At 31.2% G+C, this 19,997-nt stretch overlaps 1 protein-coding gene and 1 long non-coding RNA gene across 2 annotated transcripts; one reads left to right on the top strand and one right to left on the bottom strand.

The window, feature by feature from the left end:
* The first annotated feature begins 716 nt into the window (after positions 1 to 716).
* Positions 717 to 3,979, top strand: LOC139515978 (uncharacterized). The gene is made up of 3 exons (XR_011662883.1): positions 717 to 816; positions 1,253 to 1,304; positions 1,856 to 3,979. It is a non-coding gene; the product is annotated as an uncharacterized lncRNA (long non-coding RNA).
* Positions 3,980 to 5,654: 1,675 nt separating this feature from the next.
* Positions 5,655 to 19,988, bottom strand: LOC139515995 (zinc finger FYVE domain-containing protein 21-like). The gene is made up of 7 exons (XM_071305797.1): positions 19,850 to 19,988; positions 17,191 to 17,244; positions 12,519 to 12,687; positions 11,687 to 11,765; positions 11,345 to 11,442; positions 10,246 to 10,376; positions 5,655 to 9,140 (listed from the first exon to the last, which is right to left on the bottom strand). Exons 1-7 carry the CDS (start codon positions 19,967 to 19,969, stop codon positions 9,096 to 9,098), a joined length of 696 nt encoding a protein of 231 aa, XP_071161898.1. The 5' UTR covers positions 19,970 to 19,988; the 3' UTR covers positions 5,655 to 9,095.
* Between the last annotated feature and the right edge of the window lie 9 nt (positions 19,989 to 19,997).

Below are 19,997 nucleotides of genomic sequence, written 5' to 3'. Positions count from 1 at the left end.
CTTCGTCAATATTATGATTAAAAGGGTATATAATGATATAATACATATTTTCAATAGTTGGGCTTTACAATCAATTTCTCTGCAAAATATTTCTAGCATGCTGTATATATGCTGTTCCCAATGTCACCTTCTCTTCATTAAACCTTAAACAGCTCTTTGTATTAACTAATGCTAAAACTAAGTAAAAATACCCTTCAAATACCTCAAAAATACAACAACTGCAATTCTTATTTATGTACACACAATATCACATTTGAATTGTCTAAATGGATACAGTCAAATTCAGCACCTCAGACTAATTAATAAATTCTTTATTTGCAAAAACATACAAAAACCAATTTTGTTTATGGCAAATACATTGACAAAACAAACATAATCAAACATAATGAAAACTCGACAATATTATAAGAGATATGATAGAAACAGTTACTGTTCTCCTTTCCTCAGTTCTAATGACTCTTTAATAAAAGAAACAACTGCTTTTACATCATTTGGTGTTGATGGATTTAGTATTATCACGAGTTTATCAATAAAATTCAGTGTATCAAAATTTACATATTTTTGTATATAATATTTTAGAAAGATTTCTCTTTTATTTTTATTTATTTTATAGTTGAAGAAAAAATAAAATTCATCGTCTAAGATATTACATATTTTACATAATAAAGACTGGCTACAAAACTTCAATTGTAATAACAAGGAGACATGGTAATAAGCAAAATGTTCCATATGTGGTAACGGAAAAGAATACTTTGACAAAGTACCTCATGGGTTTGAGACTCATACAACAAATGAGCATAATTTTGCCAACTACATGTAAGTACTTTGTTGACTATCATTTCACTTTCATGAAATTAATCTGCCATATTTGAAATCTTTTAAATAATTACTACTCAGTCTGAAATATTAATGAGATATGTGTTGTTTATTTAATATATATGAAAATTTATATCACACTACTTACATGACTTAAGTGATATGGGTTTCCCACATCACGATTCATGAGCTTAAGTCATTATTGCTGCCTGGGAAAACAAGGATATACAGTTGCTAATGTTCTTTAAAACTCCAGGTTGTTACGGGCATGCTTTTTGTAACATGCTTACATATGACATCCTTATTAATCAGAGATATATAAAAAAAACTTCTCCAAAACTCTTTATCATTTATGAGAAATTCTGGTTTTTTTTTTTATATAATTGAGTATTTGTGATACAGTTGTTAATTACAGTGATTCTTTTACAATTGACAGGTTTTTCCTGATGCACTTGATTAACAAGCCGGATACAGAATATACAGGACAGGTAGGTATTGTATAAGTTAGTTTATATCTACGGTAATAGTTGTTTGTTCATTTTGATTTACATTATGGTATATCCCGAAGAAAAGCAAGATGTATGCTACAATAACGATAATTGGTATATAGGGTCATTTGCAAGATCTACCCCATGTCTGTATGGCAGGGTTCATCTGACCTTGAACTAATTAACATTGATCATTGATAGTGTTGATTTTAATGATACTTGTATGAAATGCAATCATTAAATAATGAAGCAGGCGATACATTTCAGCATGTGCACTTATGAAATTAATTGAAAGGAACATTGAATGACAATTATTATTTCCTACACAAGGAAAGTTGTGTGTTTTTTTTATCAATAATTACATTAAAAATCATTAACAATAGTTATCAAAGGTACCAGGATTATAATTTAGTACGCCAGACGCGCGTTTCGTCTACATAAGACTCATCAGTGACGCTCATGTAAAAATATTTATAAAGCCAAACAAGTAAAAAGTTGAAAAGCACAGTTGACCAGTTTTTTAAATGTTTGATTATTATGTATTATTTCAGGAAACATATGTATGGGAACTTTATCAAAAGAGGTGCTGGGACTTCTTCCCTGTATGAGATTGCTTCAGAAAACAGTATGAAGATGAACCCAGTAGCTAAAACTGGCTATACTCCTATCATAGGAGTTACTAAATCAAAAACATTTACGAAAGAATGGCAATACGATGCTTGACATACTCATATAGTTGATATTTTTACACTTAGGTAGATTATAAATAAGAGAAATGATTTTATACCATGGAAAACATTGTACTTAAAATTTCAGAAAGTTTGATGCTGATTTTTATGACAAAGTTATAAAGTTGTTTGTTGAAAGTGATTATTTACAAGATTTTATGGTCTGTGGTGTCAGAAACTTTCCACATAGCCTGAATGGACAAAGAGACATTTTAGAAGTGTACCCCTTTTATTTTTATTTTTTGTGTGTCCTCATTAGTTTTTTCGAGACAAAGTCCATGATGGTTATGTGGGACAGTATTAATACATGTACTTAAATACATCTCTATCTCTGGTGAAAAATAATTCGAAAAATACAAATGTTGAAACTGGATTTTCTAGTACTAAATTTGAAAATCTTTGACTGGATTTTCTGTTTCGTATTTCTCTTGAAGATCCAGTAGAGGAGATGTAGTGTTCTTGTTTTGATTATTGAAAACCTGCTTTGTTCCATTGTTGTGATACTCAATTTTGAAATTGTGATTTTGTTTAGTCCGCCATTTTTACATAAAATGATATTTACTGTGATTTTGAAAATAAGAGTGTTTTCCTAGTATTTTATATTTGTGTACCTCAAAAACTTGAGATTGTAGTGAATCATATCATTGTCTTGTCCATCAAATTTTTTACCAAGTCACTAGACAGTTGTTGTTATTTGTTTATTGTTAAATAGATCTTTTTATAGTGGTTAGTTATATTTGTTAGTTCGCTGTTAGTAGCTAAAGAATCTCGTCCATTTCTATCCCTCCCCTTTTAATCAATGCATTCACATTTTTATTGCCTTTTATATAGTTTTGTTTTGGTTTTTCATATCATTATTCATGGTGCCATGCAAGTATATTTTGTCATGGTGTCATTGTGTTTTTTAATTGGTCATGGCTTTTCACAGTTGTATACATTGTGTCATTGAGTTTGTAATTTGTCATGGTTTTTTCACAATTTTATACATGGTGCCATGACTTTTTTTTCATATTTAATGTTGAGATCTGGGATGTTTTCCTCTATAAATGCAATAAAAATAAGATCATGCTCATTTGTCAAATATATGTTGACAGTTTATTGTTCAGTGTTTAAAGCATGTATTATCACACTTGTGCCAAGTATTTTAACATTGTTAATTTTTTGTTTGTTCCATAGATGTTATTGAACTTTCACCTTTAATTTAAATTATGTAGACTAGTCAGGACTTGTGCAATAGCTCACTTAGATTTATATGTAGTTAGATGAAGCTATACATTTGCTTTTATTTATTTGTTTACTTATTTATTTATTTATTTTTTGTTTACCTTCACTGAAAACATATCATTTAATGTTAATGAAATATTTTTGTCATGAGATGTATGTTCATCACACATATTCCTTTTTCACATCAAGGTTTTAAAAAATATTGAACATCTCAAAGAAAATAGTCGTACAAATTTCTGACAATATGCTAGGTTTCCTTTGCAGTTTTGGTAAACTTTTTTAAAACTACAAATATGTAGTAAAAATCTATGTGTAAAATGACTCTCTTTGATGCTGATAAGACCCTTTCAAGATATTGTCGAAGCAGTAACATTTAGTGCAAAATAACTAATATTCTATTTAAAAATTTAAATAGGTTTAACAAACAACTTTTCAGAAATACGTTTTATCCTCTGAACATCAGATCTTTGTATAATATTTTGATATTTCTGTTTATATCATTTTTAGATCAGAATCTCGCATGTGTGCCATCCTGGAACAAAAAGTACTTGCTTTTTATATCATGATTAACATGAAGTCTTCCAGATGCATGTAGTAGAATTTGTTTTCGTATTATTCCCCTGTGAATAGGAATGTTTTTCATATGATCACTATTCATCCACTGTAGAAAGTTGTCAAATGCAATTTTGATTTTATTACCAAAGAAATAAAAGATAAAATCTTTGTCATGTGTTTTACATTTTGTTAAACCGTTGATTACAGCATTGGGGTTAAGTACTGAAGTTATTTGTACTGGAACATATAAAAAAGAAGATGTGGTATGTTTGCCAATAATACAACTCTTCACAAGAGACGAGATGACACAGTAATTAACAATTTACTGTACAGCCTTCAACAATGAGCAAAGCCCACACTGCATAGTCCGCTATAAAAGGCCCTAAAATGATATTTTAAAAAAAAACAATTCAAACGAGAAAACTAAACGCCGTCCCCTTATGGAGCTACTGTACATGTATGGTAAATACATAGACTTTTAATAAGTCACATCAATACTGTTGTCTTGTTGGCTGGCCCACCGCTTTTCCAAATCCTGGAATCATATGTTTCTTACCACATATTTCCAGTTTCGCACTAGACTATAAGGCATGTACAAGTTGTTTTACTGGAAGGGACAGAAATCCAACAACACAAAAAATCAAAAGACATCTAGAGTCTGTTTTAGCAACAGACAAATATATACTAGTATACAACTAGAACACACCAGTGATATCGCGGATCTGTTACTGAGATAAAGTATATTAATATGTGTAAGCCTTATTTTAGTATTGGGATTGCTATCTGATAAAGTCATGCCAATTATAAGATGCAGAGTTTTCTCTGCTTTCAAAATCCTTCTGTTTAAACCCGTCGACCTAGAACTTATCAATTATTGGTAATATTAATTATTTAGAAAACAAAAGGTCCTGGAATGGAGTATTTTTTAATCAACAGTATTGTCCTATATTAGTTATAAATAAAGTTGAAGTCTTTGATTTGCTGTTTTACGTCATGCACGCTAAAAAATTGAAAACTGTACCTATACGCCTTATTTTCAGTTCAGATTTTTAGTATTCGTATTGTCATCTTAAAAAGTCTTACTGATTAAATTACTACAATAGGGAACAATTTGACAATGATTGAATTTATAGGAATAAGTTTTCATTTTCACCCAATGAAAATGAAAACTTATTCCTATAGAGTAAACGTGCCAGCTTCTCACTTTTGATTTGGCTGTTGAATACAAAGGACGTTTACTCTATAGGAATAAGTTTTCATTTTCACCCATGAAAACTTATTCCTATAGAGTAAACGTCCTTTGTATTCAACAGCCAAATCAAAAGTGAGAAGCTGGCACCCATGAAAACTTATTCCTATAGAGTAAACGTCCTTTGTATTCAACAGCCAAATCAAAAGTGAGAAGCTGGCATCCTGCAATTGTAATCTGAGAACCTAATCCCTGATATCAGACAGACCAAATTAGGCCTGACCTTTGACCTTATAATGGAATCTACTGCCCCATCTCATGGAAGAAACCATCCCGTCTGAATAAACAACACTTATACTCTGCATAAGTTACAATATTGCAAAAGTGCAAATGTACAGGCTCCTTTGTAAAAAGCGGAAATGTTTATTTTTTAAAAGCACAAATGTCCTATGATTTGAAGTGCAAGTGTCCAGAATAAAAAGTGCAAATGTCCTATGAAAAAGTGCAAACGTCCCATGCCGACCGAGATCAACAATATTTTCTATAAAGTTGAATTACTATCAGTCCAAATCCTGTTCATGAATGAAGAAGGATACCACTTAAGGACTACCACATTGTTGTTCATAAAAATAGACTCTTAACAGTAAACAGAAATCTTTTATAATTTTAATAGTATATATATTTTACAAAGCACTATTTTAAAGCACTATAAAACAAAGCAGCTAACATACAATGTGTAATTATATCATGTGCATAACCTATAACTAAATCAATACTAAATATGTAAAAATCTATATTGCTAGTCAACACATTTTGTTTCTAACATATCAATCAATTTATATTCATTCAGATTTGAATTATTTATCAATTCAAATTACCTAAAGAATGAGTATGCACATTTTCACTAACAAAATAATATAATGAAAGATTTATAACAGTGTTTGTAAATAGTCTGCAGTTTAATTTATTTTCCTTAATAATTTATACCCTGTTATTGATAACAGGTCCTTGTTCTAAAAAAAAAAAATAGAAGAAATTATAAAACAAACAAATTATTTCCTTAGTAAATGCTAGTGAAAAATCATTTTTATTCATTAAACAAAAATAACCTTGTGCAAGACAGTTATGGATCATTTTATATCAAATGACCAATCCAGAAGTTTTGCATATGTCCTCATGCTTTACTTGTACAGGCTCAGCTAATACAGAAAAAAACACAAAGGTGACCTAACTTCAACACAGGTGACTTAACTTAAACATATGGTAACGCTCAAACGTAAAATACATTTGAAATTGGAGAAGAAACACTATTCAAATTGGATTATCTCCCATATAACAGAATAAAACTTAATAAGGTAACTTTACTTTAAAAATGCATTATTTGCCAATGCAATTGTGTGTATTTCTCTATTATGTTACATCTAGAAAAGTACCATCCACAACTGTTACAATGAACAGAACAATTACAGAATTGCAATATAGTGCTTGAGTTGGTCCTTTATACCAATGAATGAGAATATTGAGCTATTGTTATAGTCAATATTTGCCGCTGTTTATAATTAGGTAAAATGTTTAATTATTTTCAATATAATAGTTTAAAAACAACCAACTGTCACCAACCATATTGTGCACCTTGTAACTCTGTTAAAATAAAACTTCATACTTTCTTTATATACAAAATCATATTCATCTACTGAATTTTTCCATTCAACAATATTCAACAACAAAAACAGTTTAAGAACATAATAAACTATTAAACAATATAAAAAATCTTAAAAAATCTATCACTATGGCAAGCATTGATAAAATGACATCAATACATATATCAATCAAATGATTCTTTGTATATTCCTTATGTGCACATGCACTTCTCTGAGTCTCTCCCTACTCAAAACGCTTTTTACAACAATATTAAACAATGTAAGCTTGGTAATAAAAAATTCACTGAACTGAAGTTGCATGCGATATTCTTTTATATTTTATGTCTTTAAATTTGTTTTACAAAAAGAACAAAGTGTAAAATAATTGAACATCAATAAAGCATATATAAATCCAGCCTTAACAAATTATGAATTTGTACATTGTTTTTCAAACACTATTTATCATACAGATTTATTGCATTTAAGTACATTACATATAAAATTGCACAACAAAGTATACCCATATCCCTGAATAAAATACTTAATCTTTTGGGAATATATATGTTTGCCAAAACCTGATCATGAGAATGCTTCAATGTGATTATATTTATGAAATCAGAAGTCTGTTTTAGTATGGTAAGTATGCTATGTGTGCAGTTAAACTAATTGACTCAATAAAGATTTGAAAGATGCAATAAAAGGCTGATTGAATGCCTTTAATACTGCTATCTGTCAAACAGTTACAATGGGTTGACAGTATACTATCATATAACATAGTGTCTGAGAGTTTAAAGGTTTAATCCACACCTACAGCTGAGACTACTTTTAAAATTTGTAAAAAATCTTTTATTTTATTCTATCCTTTTTCAAACAAAACAAGTGGGTGTTTTTTGCTGCCTATATAATTATGCTATTTTTCTCAAAAGTATGGGTTGTCAGATCTTATTCTGGTAAAGTCATTAATTTTTTTATTCCAATATTTTGTATAATAAAATTCTTTAGACTTTATGTAACTTAATATTTCAAATAAATTTTTATTTCATTTTATAATAACTTTCACTATCACATACACAATTTGTATCCTAATGAACAAATAAAAATATGTCTCAGATGAACCCCAAAAAGATATATTGGTACTTAAAAAACTACAATCAAACTTGCATTGTTGTACAAAAAATATGTGTGAAGTATTACAGAAATGCTGCAAAATTATATTCCAAAGACATCTGAAGTTATCATCTATAAACTATTTTAACACTAGTAGACAATACTAGGGCATAACACTGTTGTATGATTGCTGTAACAGACTTTTCAAACTTTAAACTGCACATAATGGTAGGTATAATAAATTATTTTTTTTTAATGAAATCTATTTTGAATGGAAAGTCAAAACAGAAACTGCTTGAATTTCCCTTAAAATTTTCAGGGAAAACTACATAACTTAATAAACATTTTTTTCTTAAACAAAACAAAATGTTTAAGAATATACAAGACAATTCTAGACTGTAGTAATACAGCGATGGTCAACAATCTTGACTACCAGTGAAGATCTCAAACCACCATCTGTGATTAATACAATAACACCATTAAATTAATAACAGTCGAATAAAAATAAAGATAACACAGTGTAAGCTTTATACATTGATTTGTGACCTTTTTCTGTTCAAATAACATTGATGCCTGATAATTAAGCGCTATATTGCTATAAAAAGTCGCTATCATAATCAATTTATAATAATTTTATAATTAATTAAGTTATACATGAACAACGATATAAAACATTTTTTTCAATATTTGGGCTTTAAATCAATATCTCGGCAAAATATTTCTAGTATGTTGTATATATTCTGCTCCCAATGTCACTTTCTCTTCATTAAATCTTTACATTTACTAATGCTAAAACTAAGAAACAATGCCCTTCAAATACCTCAAAAATACAACTCTGATGCTGATTTATGTACACACAATATCACATTTGAATTACCTTAAAAAAATAACTTTAAAATGAACTAAATGATTACTGTCAAATTCAGCACCTTAGACGAACAGAGACCTTACATAAAAACTTAATCTAAATTGCATGGTTTTAGCCAAAACTTATAAAAAAACAAAAAAAAAACAATAAAGACTTCACTGTCATTTAAATATCTTCTTTATTCTTTCTGCAAGTAAACACTATCAATATCTCATACCATTTAAATTGAAATTATTTTTTTTTGTAATTTCCAATGAATTTTTTATCACAATTTCAGTGCAAACTGGACTTATTTAAGTTTAATCTGCAATTTTTTATCAGTAATCTGACATTAGCACTTAAATACAATTCAAAAACAAAAAATACATCTTCACCATCAGACTGAGGTGCTGAATTAAGAGTTAATTCAATTCTTAAAATTGCAACGTTTCTCAAAGTTTTCATAAACAATAACAGAAGAAGGAAAATGTTTTTCTTTCATTATGCCCTCAGTGCCTGTCTACCTTCATACACCATTTTAAATGCCTGAAAAAGAAAAAATTGTAAAAATCAAGTCACTTCAGCTCATGTTAATGTTACTTTTCAAGTTGTGAAGCGATCCCAGCCATGTGCCCACAACATTTTTATACTCTATTATTGTAAAAACAACAAATTCATATGTGCTTGCAAAAAATTTATATTTGCAAGCCTTATAATAAAATGAAGAAAACAACATTTCATATCCAATACCACTGTTTATGCTATAAAAAGCAAAATTATATTTTTCTTTCAAATGGTCTTGTAATCTTTTGAATTTTTAGTTTTAGTATGTTATCTCCCTTCTTTGTGTGGTTTAAAGTATGTATACAAATAATAAATTGAATTGAACAAGCACTCTGTGAGTATTTCATGGCAATACATGGTCCCCTACCAGTTAAAAATTCATTCTTATGGAACAAAATTCTAACTTGATCTATAACTTGTCATGGTGTAAACTACATAAATTAACAAACAAACCTTACCACTAGATTCTTTAAACAGTTTAATAAAGAAAATGGAAAAAAAATCCAAAATGTCATTTATCTTAATGCAATGTCTTTTACAAATATTTTTTAAAAGGAGTTATTTCTCTATGAACAGAAATCTAGTAATTAATAAGTATTTCATTAAAAATTTAATTCTAGGGAAAGTTTAAAAATGAGTTATTTCCCTTTGAACAAAAATCTAGTAATTAATTAGTATTTCATAATATATTTAATTCTATGGAAAGGGCTTTAACTGAACAAGGAGAAAAGGTAAAATCTTGAAAATCAAATTTGACCTGTAACTTGACATGATAAAAAAATCCAACAATTATCAAGTCAACATCTTCAAGCATGAACAAAAAAAATCTGGAAAACTAATTTGACGGAATGACAGATGGACAGACGAACATACAGACAGACAGACAAACAATGCAAACCTAAAGTCCCCTTTCGACTTCGATGGTAGGGGGAACTAATAAAGTAAACTTAGATTATAGATAATCTTGTCTGTTGTTGTTTATCTTTGTTTGTACATCTATTTTTTCTGACCAATCAACACTAAACAATAGTACCATAATTCTTATTACAGAATCATTAAGGGCATATTACTCTTTGGTTTTAAATACCTTTTGCATAGCAGCTATCCATATCTGTGCTTGTTTCTTATTGGCCCCTGTTGTGACAACCATCTTTACCATTGTCATTACATCATTGCTATTTTTATATTTCAATGCAAGACCAGTGGCAAGTGTGTTTCCTGAAATTTTCAATTGAGCTTTAAAACAATGTAAAATAACAAGCAACAACCTGAAAAGATTTTGAAATGAATAGTGAATACAATTTCAAATTCTTATACAATGATTATTAAAATTTAATATAAATATCAAAATTATTACTTTCACATTATAGAACTTATCGATTATTTTACCAGATAAACACATATCGTGTGATATCTTTATAAAGAAATGCTAAACTACGATAATAAATCTATATAAACATTGTTAAAATAAAATTGGTTCTATTTTTTATTTTTTTCCATCAGAATAAGTCCAAAATAAGAGTTCATTACAACAAGTAAAACACATCAACAACATCAATCTCACCATTATCATCTACAGAAAGCAGCATAAACAAATAAACCAAATTGTTGTTGAACATCAACATTTTGTACTACACTCATTTAAATATTTTTTAAACAATTCTATAATTTGTTTGTGTGTTGTTTTAAATTTTATTTACTCACCTGCTAATTCTACAAAACAATTAGTTTCAATATTCACTTAATACAGAATGTAAATTGAACATTTTGACGAGTTAAATAATATTATAGAAGTGAGAAGCTTATTGCAAGCAAAGTTTTTAGAGTTATTTCCCTTTATATGTTTTCATCTGTACAGTTACAGGGAATTAAGTATAACTAATTATACTACAGTCGCTTGTTTACATTTGTCAACATAGTCTCTATATATATCTCTGTAATTGTATATTGTATTCAAAATGGCAACATTGAGCAATGAAACAAAAACTAACTGTTTTGAACTGTTCAACAACATCTTCTTGTTGTCTTTTGGTTTTTTTATGTCATTGGGTTGCTGTCTTCATTGATGTATACCCCACATCTTCTCTTATTTGCAATATGATAAGCGTTTGAGTTTGTCAACCGTGGATTTTTAATTCATAAACATATTTGTGTTCACTTTAAAGAGTAAAAGGTAAAAGACATACCTTCATCATCTCTACTGTTGGCCATGATCTGTAAAGACTCCAAGTTAGACACTTTAATGGACTCATATTTATCACTCTCTGCTTCAAAATTTAAAAATCTGAAAAAAAAGGTAGAAATAGAATAGAAAATATATGTAGTTAAATATGATTAATACATGTATGCAGAAATCTTGCACCCATTTGTAATTATTAAATTATTTTCTATTTTTTGGTACCCCTGGCCATCTTTTGAATAATGAGAAATTTACAAAAATTGAGACATTTTCTATTCTATTCTGTAATAAATTTAGTTACATTTAGTATCATATAAATCATAAAATAACCAATTATTTTTCCCAATACCTGTGATCTGATGATAATTTACACAGAAACTGTGATTCGATGTCTGATTGGTCCTTTCCTGACAACATGAATTGTCCGCCTATAACGACATAAATATTTACATACATACAACCAACTAAAAAAAATATCTAAGTTTACAAAGAAATTGGAGAAGGGCTTTATATATAATTAGATGAGAGCTGTTTTGACATTTTTCAGCTGAATGTTCTAGCTACCAATAATAATACAGTGATATCTATCTTGACCGAACCTTTTGAAGATGAATGTGCTCTTTATATTAAGGTTATGAATAGTCATACAGTGAAATCTATTTTCAACAGGTTATTTAGTTTACAAAGTGAACTGTTGTTCTGAAAGTTGATTATTAGTATTTAGTTTTCAAGGTTCATTGAAAATTACTAAATATTATTATCTGTGTAATGTTTGTCCTGATTTGAAAGTTCTTGGAAGACAAGTTTCACAGTATCAAAACTCAATTATTTGTTGAGTTATTCACTAACATCTTTTAACAGTATATTTTTTTTTTAATATAATGAGAGTACTTTCCCCTGAATCAGAACCACTTTTTGACTTAATATAAATGTTCTCCTATTTCATATTTATGCATTGCCTTGCTTAGAAAATGACAATTAGCCAGTGCATGAAATTTTTTGCAGCGATGATTTAGCTCCATGCAAATAAAAGCCAAAATGGCCATACAGGTAAACAAAACACTATGTGTAATTTGAACATTTTAATGAACAAATTCTTATTTACAGAGAATAAAATCATCTCAGTTCTTGAATATTATATGCCCGGAATAAAAAAGAAATATCAGTTTGACTATACATACCATTGGCAAGAGTTTTCACATGCTTATCGAAGAATTCATTTTCTTTCTTTGTGGTATCTGTACATGTTGCACAATGTCGTACAGGATCAATGAAGCACATTCTTGGTAGAGCTACTTTTGTTTTGCAACAATTATCGCAAAAACACCGCCCACATCTTCTACAGTGATGCTGGAAAAAGATATAACACATATATTTTTAAAACATCAAATGCATAAAAACTAATTGCATATCTTTTCATAGATTACATTCACTTGAATTTGTATTAATAGGTGGTAATAAATTTGGTTAAAAAAGAAAGAAATATAGATGGCCATGTTTATAGCAGCTAGTCATCTAAAATTTAGTGAAAAAAAAGACATTAACCAATTTCCTATCACTTACTGTAAGTATTTCAGTGACTATGCATATAATAAATAAGTACTCATATACATATCAAAATGCTTATTTCCTGTTATATTCCATTTCTTGAACTTGAAGGAGCTGTTTTTTGCATAAAGACATATTGTAAGTTTTTACATTGTGAATTTTGTATGTATGTTTTCCCCAAAAGTGGATACAATAAAAATGAACCATGATGTTCAGTAGTTGTCATCTGTTGATGTGGTTCATATAAGTGTTTCTGGTTTCTTATATAGATAAGACCATTTGTTTTCCCTTTTTAATGGTTTTACACAAGTCATTTTTGGAACCCTTCATAGTTTGCTGTATGGTGTCACCAAGGCTCTTTGTTGACTGTACTTAGACCTATAATGGTTTTTCTTTTACAAATTGTGACTTGGATAGGGATTTGTCTCATTGGCAATCATGATCATACGACATCTTCTTATATCCCTATATTATATTGATTCAAAAGATAATTCATAATTACAAATAATATCTGACAAAAGAATTTTTAATTCAAAGAAATGATTTTACATCAAAAATAAATTCTTCCATTGAAAAGCAATTGAAACTTTCTGTAAAATCAACACAAACATCTGATGGTTTTATTTAATTTTTTTTTTATTACAAACGAAAGTGAACCAACGCCTGGTGAGTCTGTAGTACGGTAGAGTCCATAAAGTGAATACCCGAGGGTATGCAGGGTCGTTATGATAAAAAACATAAAATGTAGAGAGTCTTATAACAACAACACTTTAGGGACTGCTGCAGAAAATTTATTGATTGACATGTTTCGGTGCCTAGGGCACCGTCATCAGGATAAAAACAATACATAAAATTATGTTGAAGTACAAAATCGGGTTGTTAAAATTTAAACGTCACAATGTAACAATGGTAAGTAACGTTATTAATAGCAACGTACTGAAAGTGAAAGTTCATTGTAAGTATGTAAACATGGTAAATAAACTATAAAAAGAAATTAAAATAAAATGTTTTTGTTGTGAAAATGTTTGCTAAAATTATTCTGCCAACATGTGTTTGTTCTCTTGCATCGTGGAAAGAATAATACAATAAGTTGTCAGGCTGTGTATATACTGTATAGGTTGTGTGGTCTGAATGTTCTGTTAACTTTCTTCCCCAAAATAGACGACATTTTATCAGCAATTCCGTACCATTTCGACTGGCTTCCCTTGGCCAGAGGTACTGCTTCCAATCGCGTCAGGAATGCTGTAAAATGTTTCGGTCACCGAAAGTAAAGGACAAAGTATAAATATCACTAGTCTATGTTGAATTTTAACTATGTGTTTCACTTTCACTTTCAGTACGTTGCTATTAATAACGTTACTTACCATTGTAACATTGTGACGTTTAAATTTTAACAACCCGATTTTGTACTTCAACATGATTTTATGTATTGTTTTTATCCTGATGACGGTGCCCTAGGCACCGAAACATGTCGATCAATAAATTTTCTGCAGCAGTCCCTAAAGTGTTTGTTGGAAATCACGCACAGAAGAGAACGTTAACGTAACGCGGCATTGTTGTATATCCTACGTCGTTTACTTATGACGTTATCTTGTACTTTAGTCATCAATACAAATTCATACAGTTTAGACGTCTTTGTTATTACATGCAGTTTTTAGTAAAACCACTTTACGATATTGGTACCGTGACCAGATGAAGATGACTACAAAGCTTAAATCTATTCGAGCGGGACACAGAAGCGCAGTTTCTAGGATTTTAAGAAGATTTGAGGAGAGAAGTGAAACAGAAGATAAACCGGAAGAGGACGAGTTAGAAACAATTTTGGATACATTGAAGGAAAAGCAAGATATTCTAAAGGATTTGGATAAGAACATTTTGGATAGTGTACAAGAGGAGGATATAGAGCAAGAGATACTTGACACAGATGAGTATAAATTTAATTTAGAGACGAAAATACGCAAAATTCGTAAATTTATTCAAGCTCAAACATCAAATTTAAATGCAGCCGCTAGAAGTTTTTCGCCACACAATGAGATACTGCAACCCATTCAAAATGTTGGTCCTGTATATAGCATAAGAGATGACTCACAAAATACTGACCTCAATTTCACGTCTTTACGTTCAAATTCAAGCGTCAATAGCAGCAACTTTCATAAACTACCGAAATTGAATTTACCTACATTTGACGGAAACGTACTTGAATGGCAATCCTTTTGGGATTCTTTTGATTCCGCAATTCACAACAACAACACTCTAACCGACGTTCAAAAGTTCAACTACCTAAAATCTTTACTAGAAGGAGAAGCGTCATACACCATTGCCGGATTTGCTCTTACACACACAAACTACAACAAAGCTATTGAACTCATACATGAAAGATTCGGACAAAAACATAAGATCATTCAATCGTACATGCAAGCACTACTAGACATACCCGCACCAAAGAATACGCTTACGCACCTTAGAAGCTACTACGACAGGACAGAAACATACATACGTGGCCTTGAATCTCTCGGACAAGTTCAAGACTCATACGGCTCGTTATTAGTACCAGTCATACTCAACAAAATGCCCAGTGAAATACGCAAAAACTTAACACGTGAGCACGGTTCAACAGATTGGTATCTTGGTGATCTTAGGAGATCTATTTTTAAGGAACTGTCAATTTTAGAGTCTGGTAGCAGTACAGAATCATTTGAAAGTCCTAGTACTACAGCTACATTCTACACAAACACAAAATCTCGCGAGAACTGGCCAAAAACCAATTCACCACAGAAATCTTTTCATATTAGCTGCGCATACTGCAAGGAACCCCACTTTTCGTCAGAATGTACTAAATATACAGACCAGCATGACCGCATGAAAATTGTTAAAGAAGATAGATTGTGCTTTAATTGCTTAGGGCGACACCGCGTAGTAGATTGCAAATCTAAATCAAACTGCAAGAAATGTGATAGACGTCACCACACAAGCCTATGCAACAACGATCATGATAAAGAAACTACAAGTACAAGTAGTACAAGTACAGTACAAAAACACAACGCGGAGGAATCTGAGACTTCTGTTTTATATTCATCTTTAAATTGTGCTCGTCCAAATGTTTTATTAAAGACCGCAATAGCACCACTAAGCTACAAAGACCAAACGATTGATGCAAAGATTCTTTTTGACGAAGGCGCCTCAAGGTCATTTATTACAAGACATTTAGCAGAGAAATTGGAGTTAAAAACCACAGGAAGTGAAGCAATTACCCTATCGAGATTTGGAGACGATAATGAGAACAACTCTATTCAACAGCTAAACACAGCAACTGTGACGATACAAACTATATATGGCCAAGAAATACCAGTCGAGGTTTTGATTGTACCTAAAATCGCCGCACCATTTAAGACAAACATTGAAACTACAAAACAGTTGCCGTATTTGCAAAACGTAAAATTAGCACACGCCGTAACTGAGGATACATCATTTGAATTTGGACTGCTTGTTGGAGCTGACCAATACTGGGATATCGTCGAGGATGATATCATTAGGGGCGAGGGACCAACAGCAGTAAAGTCCAAACTAGGATACCTACTCTCAGGACCACTCAAAAGAACCAATTCAATCAACGAAACACCCTTTCGTACTACAAATTTAGGAGAAACAGAAGAGACGCACACTACCGATGATGAAACAGAGAGGAATACTATTAACATTGAACACATTTCTACAATTGTAGACACTTCAAGGACAAAACAAAGAACCACTGATCCGTTAAAAGTAAATGAAACAGACAAATCAGCTTTAATGTGGACAAGAGACAGTAACAAAAACAAACGCTTTTACGAGGATTTACAAGGAATGGGAAAATCAAAATCTCAGTTCAAACAGCTCAACTTATATCAGAAATTGGATTACAGGGAGAAACTTACAAGAAAAAAGAACGTGAAATAAATGACACCGTACTATAACAAACTGTGGTTAAGATTTAATTTATGATGGACTTTAAAGTTAATTTCATATTTATTATTTTAACAAAGAGACTTTAATTATTTTACAAGTTTTATATTTTCACTTTTCGTGGGCCGGAGAATGTTGGAAATCACGCACAGAAGAGAACGTTAACGTAACGCGGCATTGTTGTATATCCTACGTCGTTTACTTATGACGTTATCTTGTACTTTAGTCATCAATACAAATTCATACAGTTTAGACGTCTTTGTTATTACATGCAGTTTTTAGTAAAACCACTTTACGATAGTGTTGTTGTTATAAGACTCTCTACATTTTAAAAAAAAATGTTTAATTTTTCTTCCAACCCACCTTTCTTCTCCTGAGGAAATCAAACTTGCCTCTACAACTCTGACAACAATCACACTGAAAGATACACAATTAAATAATATATGATACATGTTTCAACAGAAAAATAAGACAACTTACATACTATACAGAGTTTACTTTTAAAAATTATATATAGGGCTCTTAAAAATACTTTTTCATAAGAGGAAAGTTTATACAATTCAATGTATATAGGATTAACAGGGGCGTAGCTACCCGGAGGCACGACAGCACGTGCATCCACGTCGTTTTCACAAATAAAAAAAATAAAAAAATAAAAAAATAAAAAAAAGCAGAAGAGAGAGAGATGAGTTGGTCAATCGGAATCGGAGACTGTTGGTGTCTTTCCGTCTATCCCGGATATTAGTTTGACAACCTAGTTACAAGTGTTGATGAAGCTGTTCATTCAGAAAACTTGAAGATCGTAGCTCCGAAGTTGCTTGCACATTGATTCGGCATGCAAAAAAAGAAATCGCTAAATAAAAATTTATAAATTGAATGTTAAAGGAAACACCTATGTTGCCACTTTTTTTAATTGATGAAATGTCATTAAATAATGTCATTTGGTTTCAAAATTAAAAAAAATTTAGAGATTATGACAAAATCGGAAGGTTACTTGTATTTTTTAACAGGATTTTTACTTTTGAATTTGTAATACTCAGTCTAAGATATGTAGTTTTGGAGCACATTTTACAGTGAACAGTTCATCAGTTTGGAATGAGATGTACCAATCGACATTAGAATTGTCAGATCCCTTCGATATCGTTGAAAATATGCCGAGGCGATGTGGTTGACAGACTACCGGAGCCAATCACCCTGCAACCACGCCAAAACAGTATTGGAAAGTCTCATTATTTTTTGCGTTCATAGACCATATGATAAGGCAACTGGAGAGTGGAGTCGCGTCAAGTTATCTGAAAATCGCTTCTTTGTGCTGTATCTGCTTCATCGTGTTGTAGGAAATATCACAAACGAACAAATCTCAATATTGTCTGAAACATACGAAACTGACCTTGCATGTAATTTTGACGAATTCAATTGGGAGGTCGCTTAATGCCGAACACGAACGCTGGTTTATAACATCTCGCGAGTGCTACCATGCCATGATGGCCCTGAGATCTATCAGTCACGGTACTACGCATGTAATTGAAAACAAATGTACGATCAACAATGAACAACGAAAGATACATAGCATTACTGCATATTCATCGGGATTTCAGTGTGAATGTTGACAAAGTAATAGAGAAGTTTGTTTCTGCCCAGACCCGAAGAGCAGATTTTGGACAATTTTGAGTAAATTCTGTATCACAAATATGTGCTGTTTATGTATTACTATATTCAGAAGATTTATTAATAGTTTTACATTCATAAATTTTTATCTACATATAGCTCCTCTTTTAACCGTCCAATGACCGAAAACCGAAAAAAAAAAATCTGCATAATAGGGTCCCAAAATTTTTTCGCCTCGCTCCGCTCGGCAATAGTTGCTTCCACATCGTTTCTTTATAGCTACGCCCCTGATTAATGTACATGTACAAATGTAGGAAACTAATGGGAAAGTGAACCAATCTGAAAGTAGTCCATAACCAAAAAATAAAGAAATATGTTAAAGTGAAAGAATCTTAATCTAGTAAATATGAATAGTATGTACATGTAACAGATAATTAAAGAGTATCATTGTAATCAAATTTGGAAAGTAAAACTTGCTAAAGTATAAAATACCAAGCGGCTAGACTTCAGGTCAGATATTATACAGCCAGTTAATACACCTTATCGCTATTCCTAGCTAACCCGAGAATCTGTCTGGCTTGAACTATTGACGTCATACATCAATCACTTTTTCATTGATGCAACAGATATTTTGTATTATATCGTCAAAATTTTACAGGAACCTGTGTGATGTCCAGTAATGGCGGACAAATAGCGATAAGGTGTATTGTCTATGTGCATTTGTATGTATGTATGTATGTATGTATGTACATATATTCCTCTGTTCATGGAGCACCCGTCAAGAGCTGTGAGGGTACAGTGGAATCTGTGTACACTCCCTATCGAGATGTGTCACTGGCATATTTACAATCCCAACCTAAACATTAGAGAGTGTTAGGACATCAGACAGAGTCAGTTATAATGTTGTAGGAAGCCAAAGTACTGGGCTTAACAACTGCCTGCTCAGTGGGAACAGATACATCAAACTGATATCAGCAAATTGATCTCCAGGTCAAAGTCCGCGCAAACTTCTTCTTCTTTTTCTTCCAGGTAAGGAACCGGATTCAATACTGAATGTTCATGGTTCCGCGCAACTTGACCAACCGAAGCCTTTAAAATACCCATTCTAATTCAAACTCCAATCTTGGTACCAGAGATGTGTGTAGCCTGTAGGAGGGTGAACTTCTCATGTAGCGCCCAGAGTTTGAATCAAACTTGTGACCATCAGCACTATAGCCATTGGCCACGAACCCACTTTATTAAAAAAAAATATCTGATCTGTTGTCAAGTCCTTATGAAAACTTTAACCCTCTTAACTGTGGGCTTGTGTTAAATGGTGAGACTAAGAGGTGTATCAATGACTATCATGTTACAGGAACAGAATTTCAACAACAATTAGTCAGTAAATAATAGAATGCCAAACAGTGCTGTTTACCTCATTATCAGGGACCCACGGGGGTTCCATCAAAAGAAATGGACTAGTTTCCTCGTCGTCGACTGTCACCATACGAAGACCACTTTTAGATCGAACAAGTTTCTTTTCAGGGGCGGCCATAGTTTACGCCGGAAATGTCATTTGTGTA

The sequence above is a fragment of the Mytilus edulis genome, chromosome 3 (assembly GCF_963676685.1).
Source record: "Mytilus edulis chromosome 3, xbMytEdul2.2, whole genome shotgun sequence".
NCBI lineage: Eukaryota > Metazoa > Mollusca > Bivalvia > Mytilida > Mytilidae > Mytilus > Mytilus edulis.
This window is presented reverse-complemented; position numbering and strand designations above follow the sequence as displayed.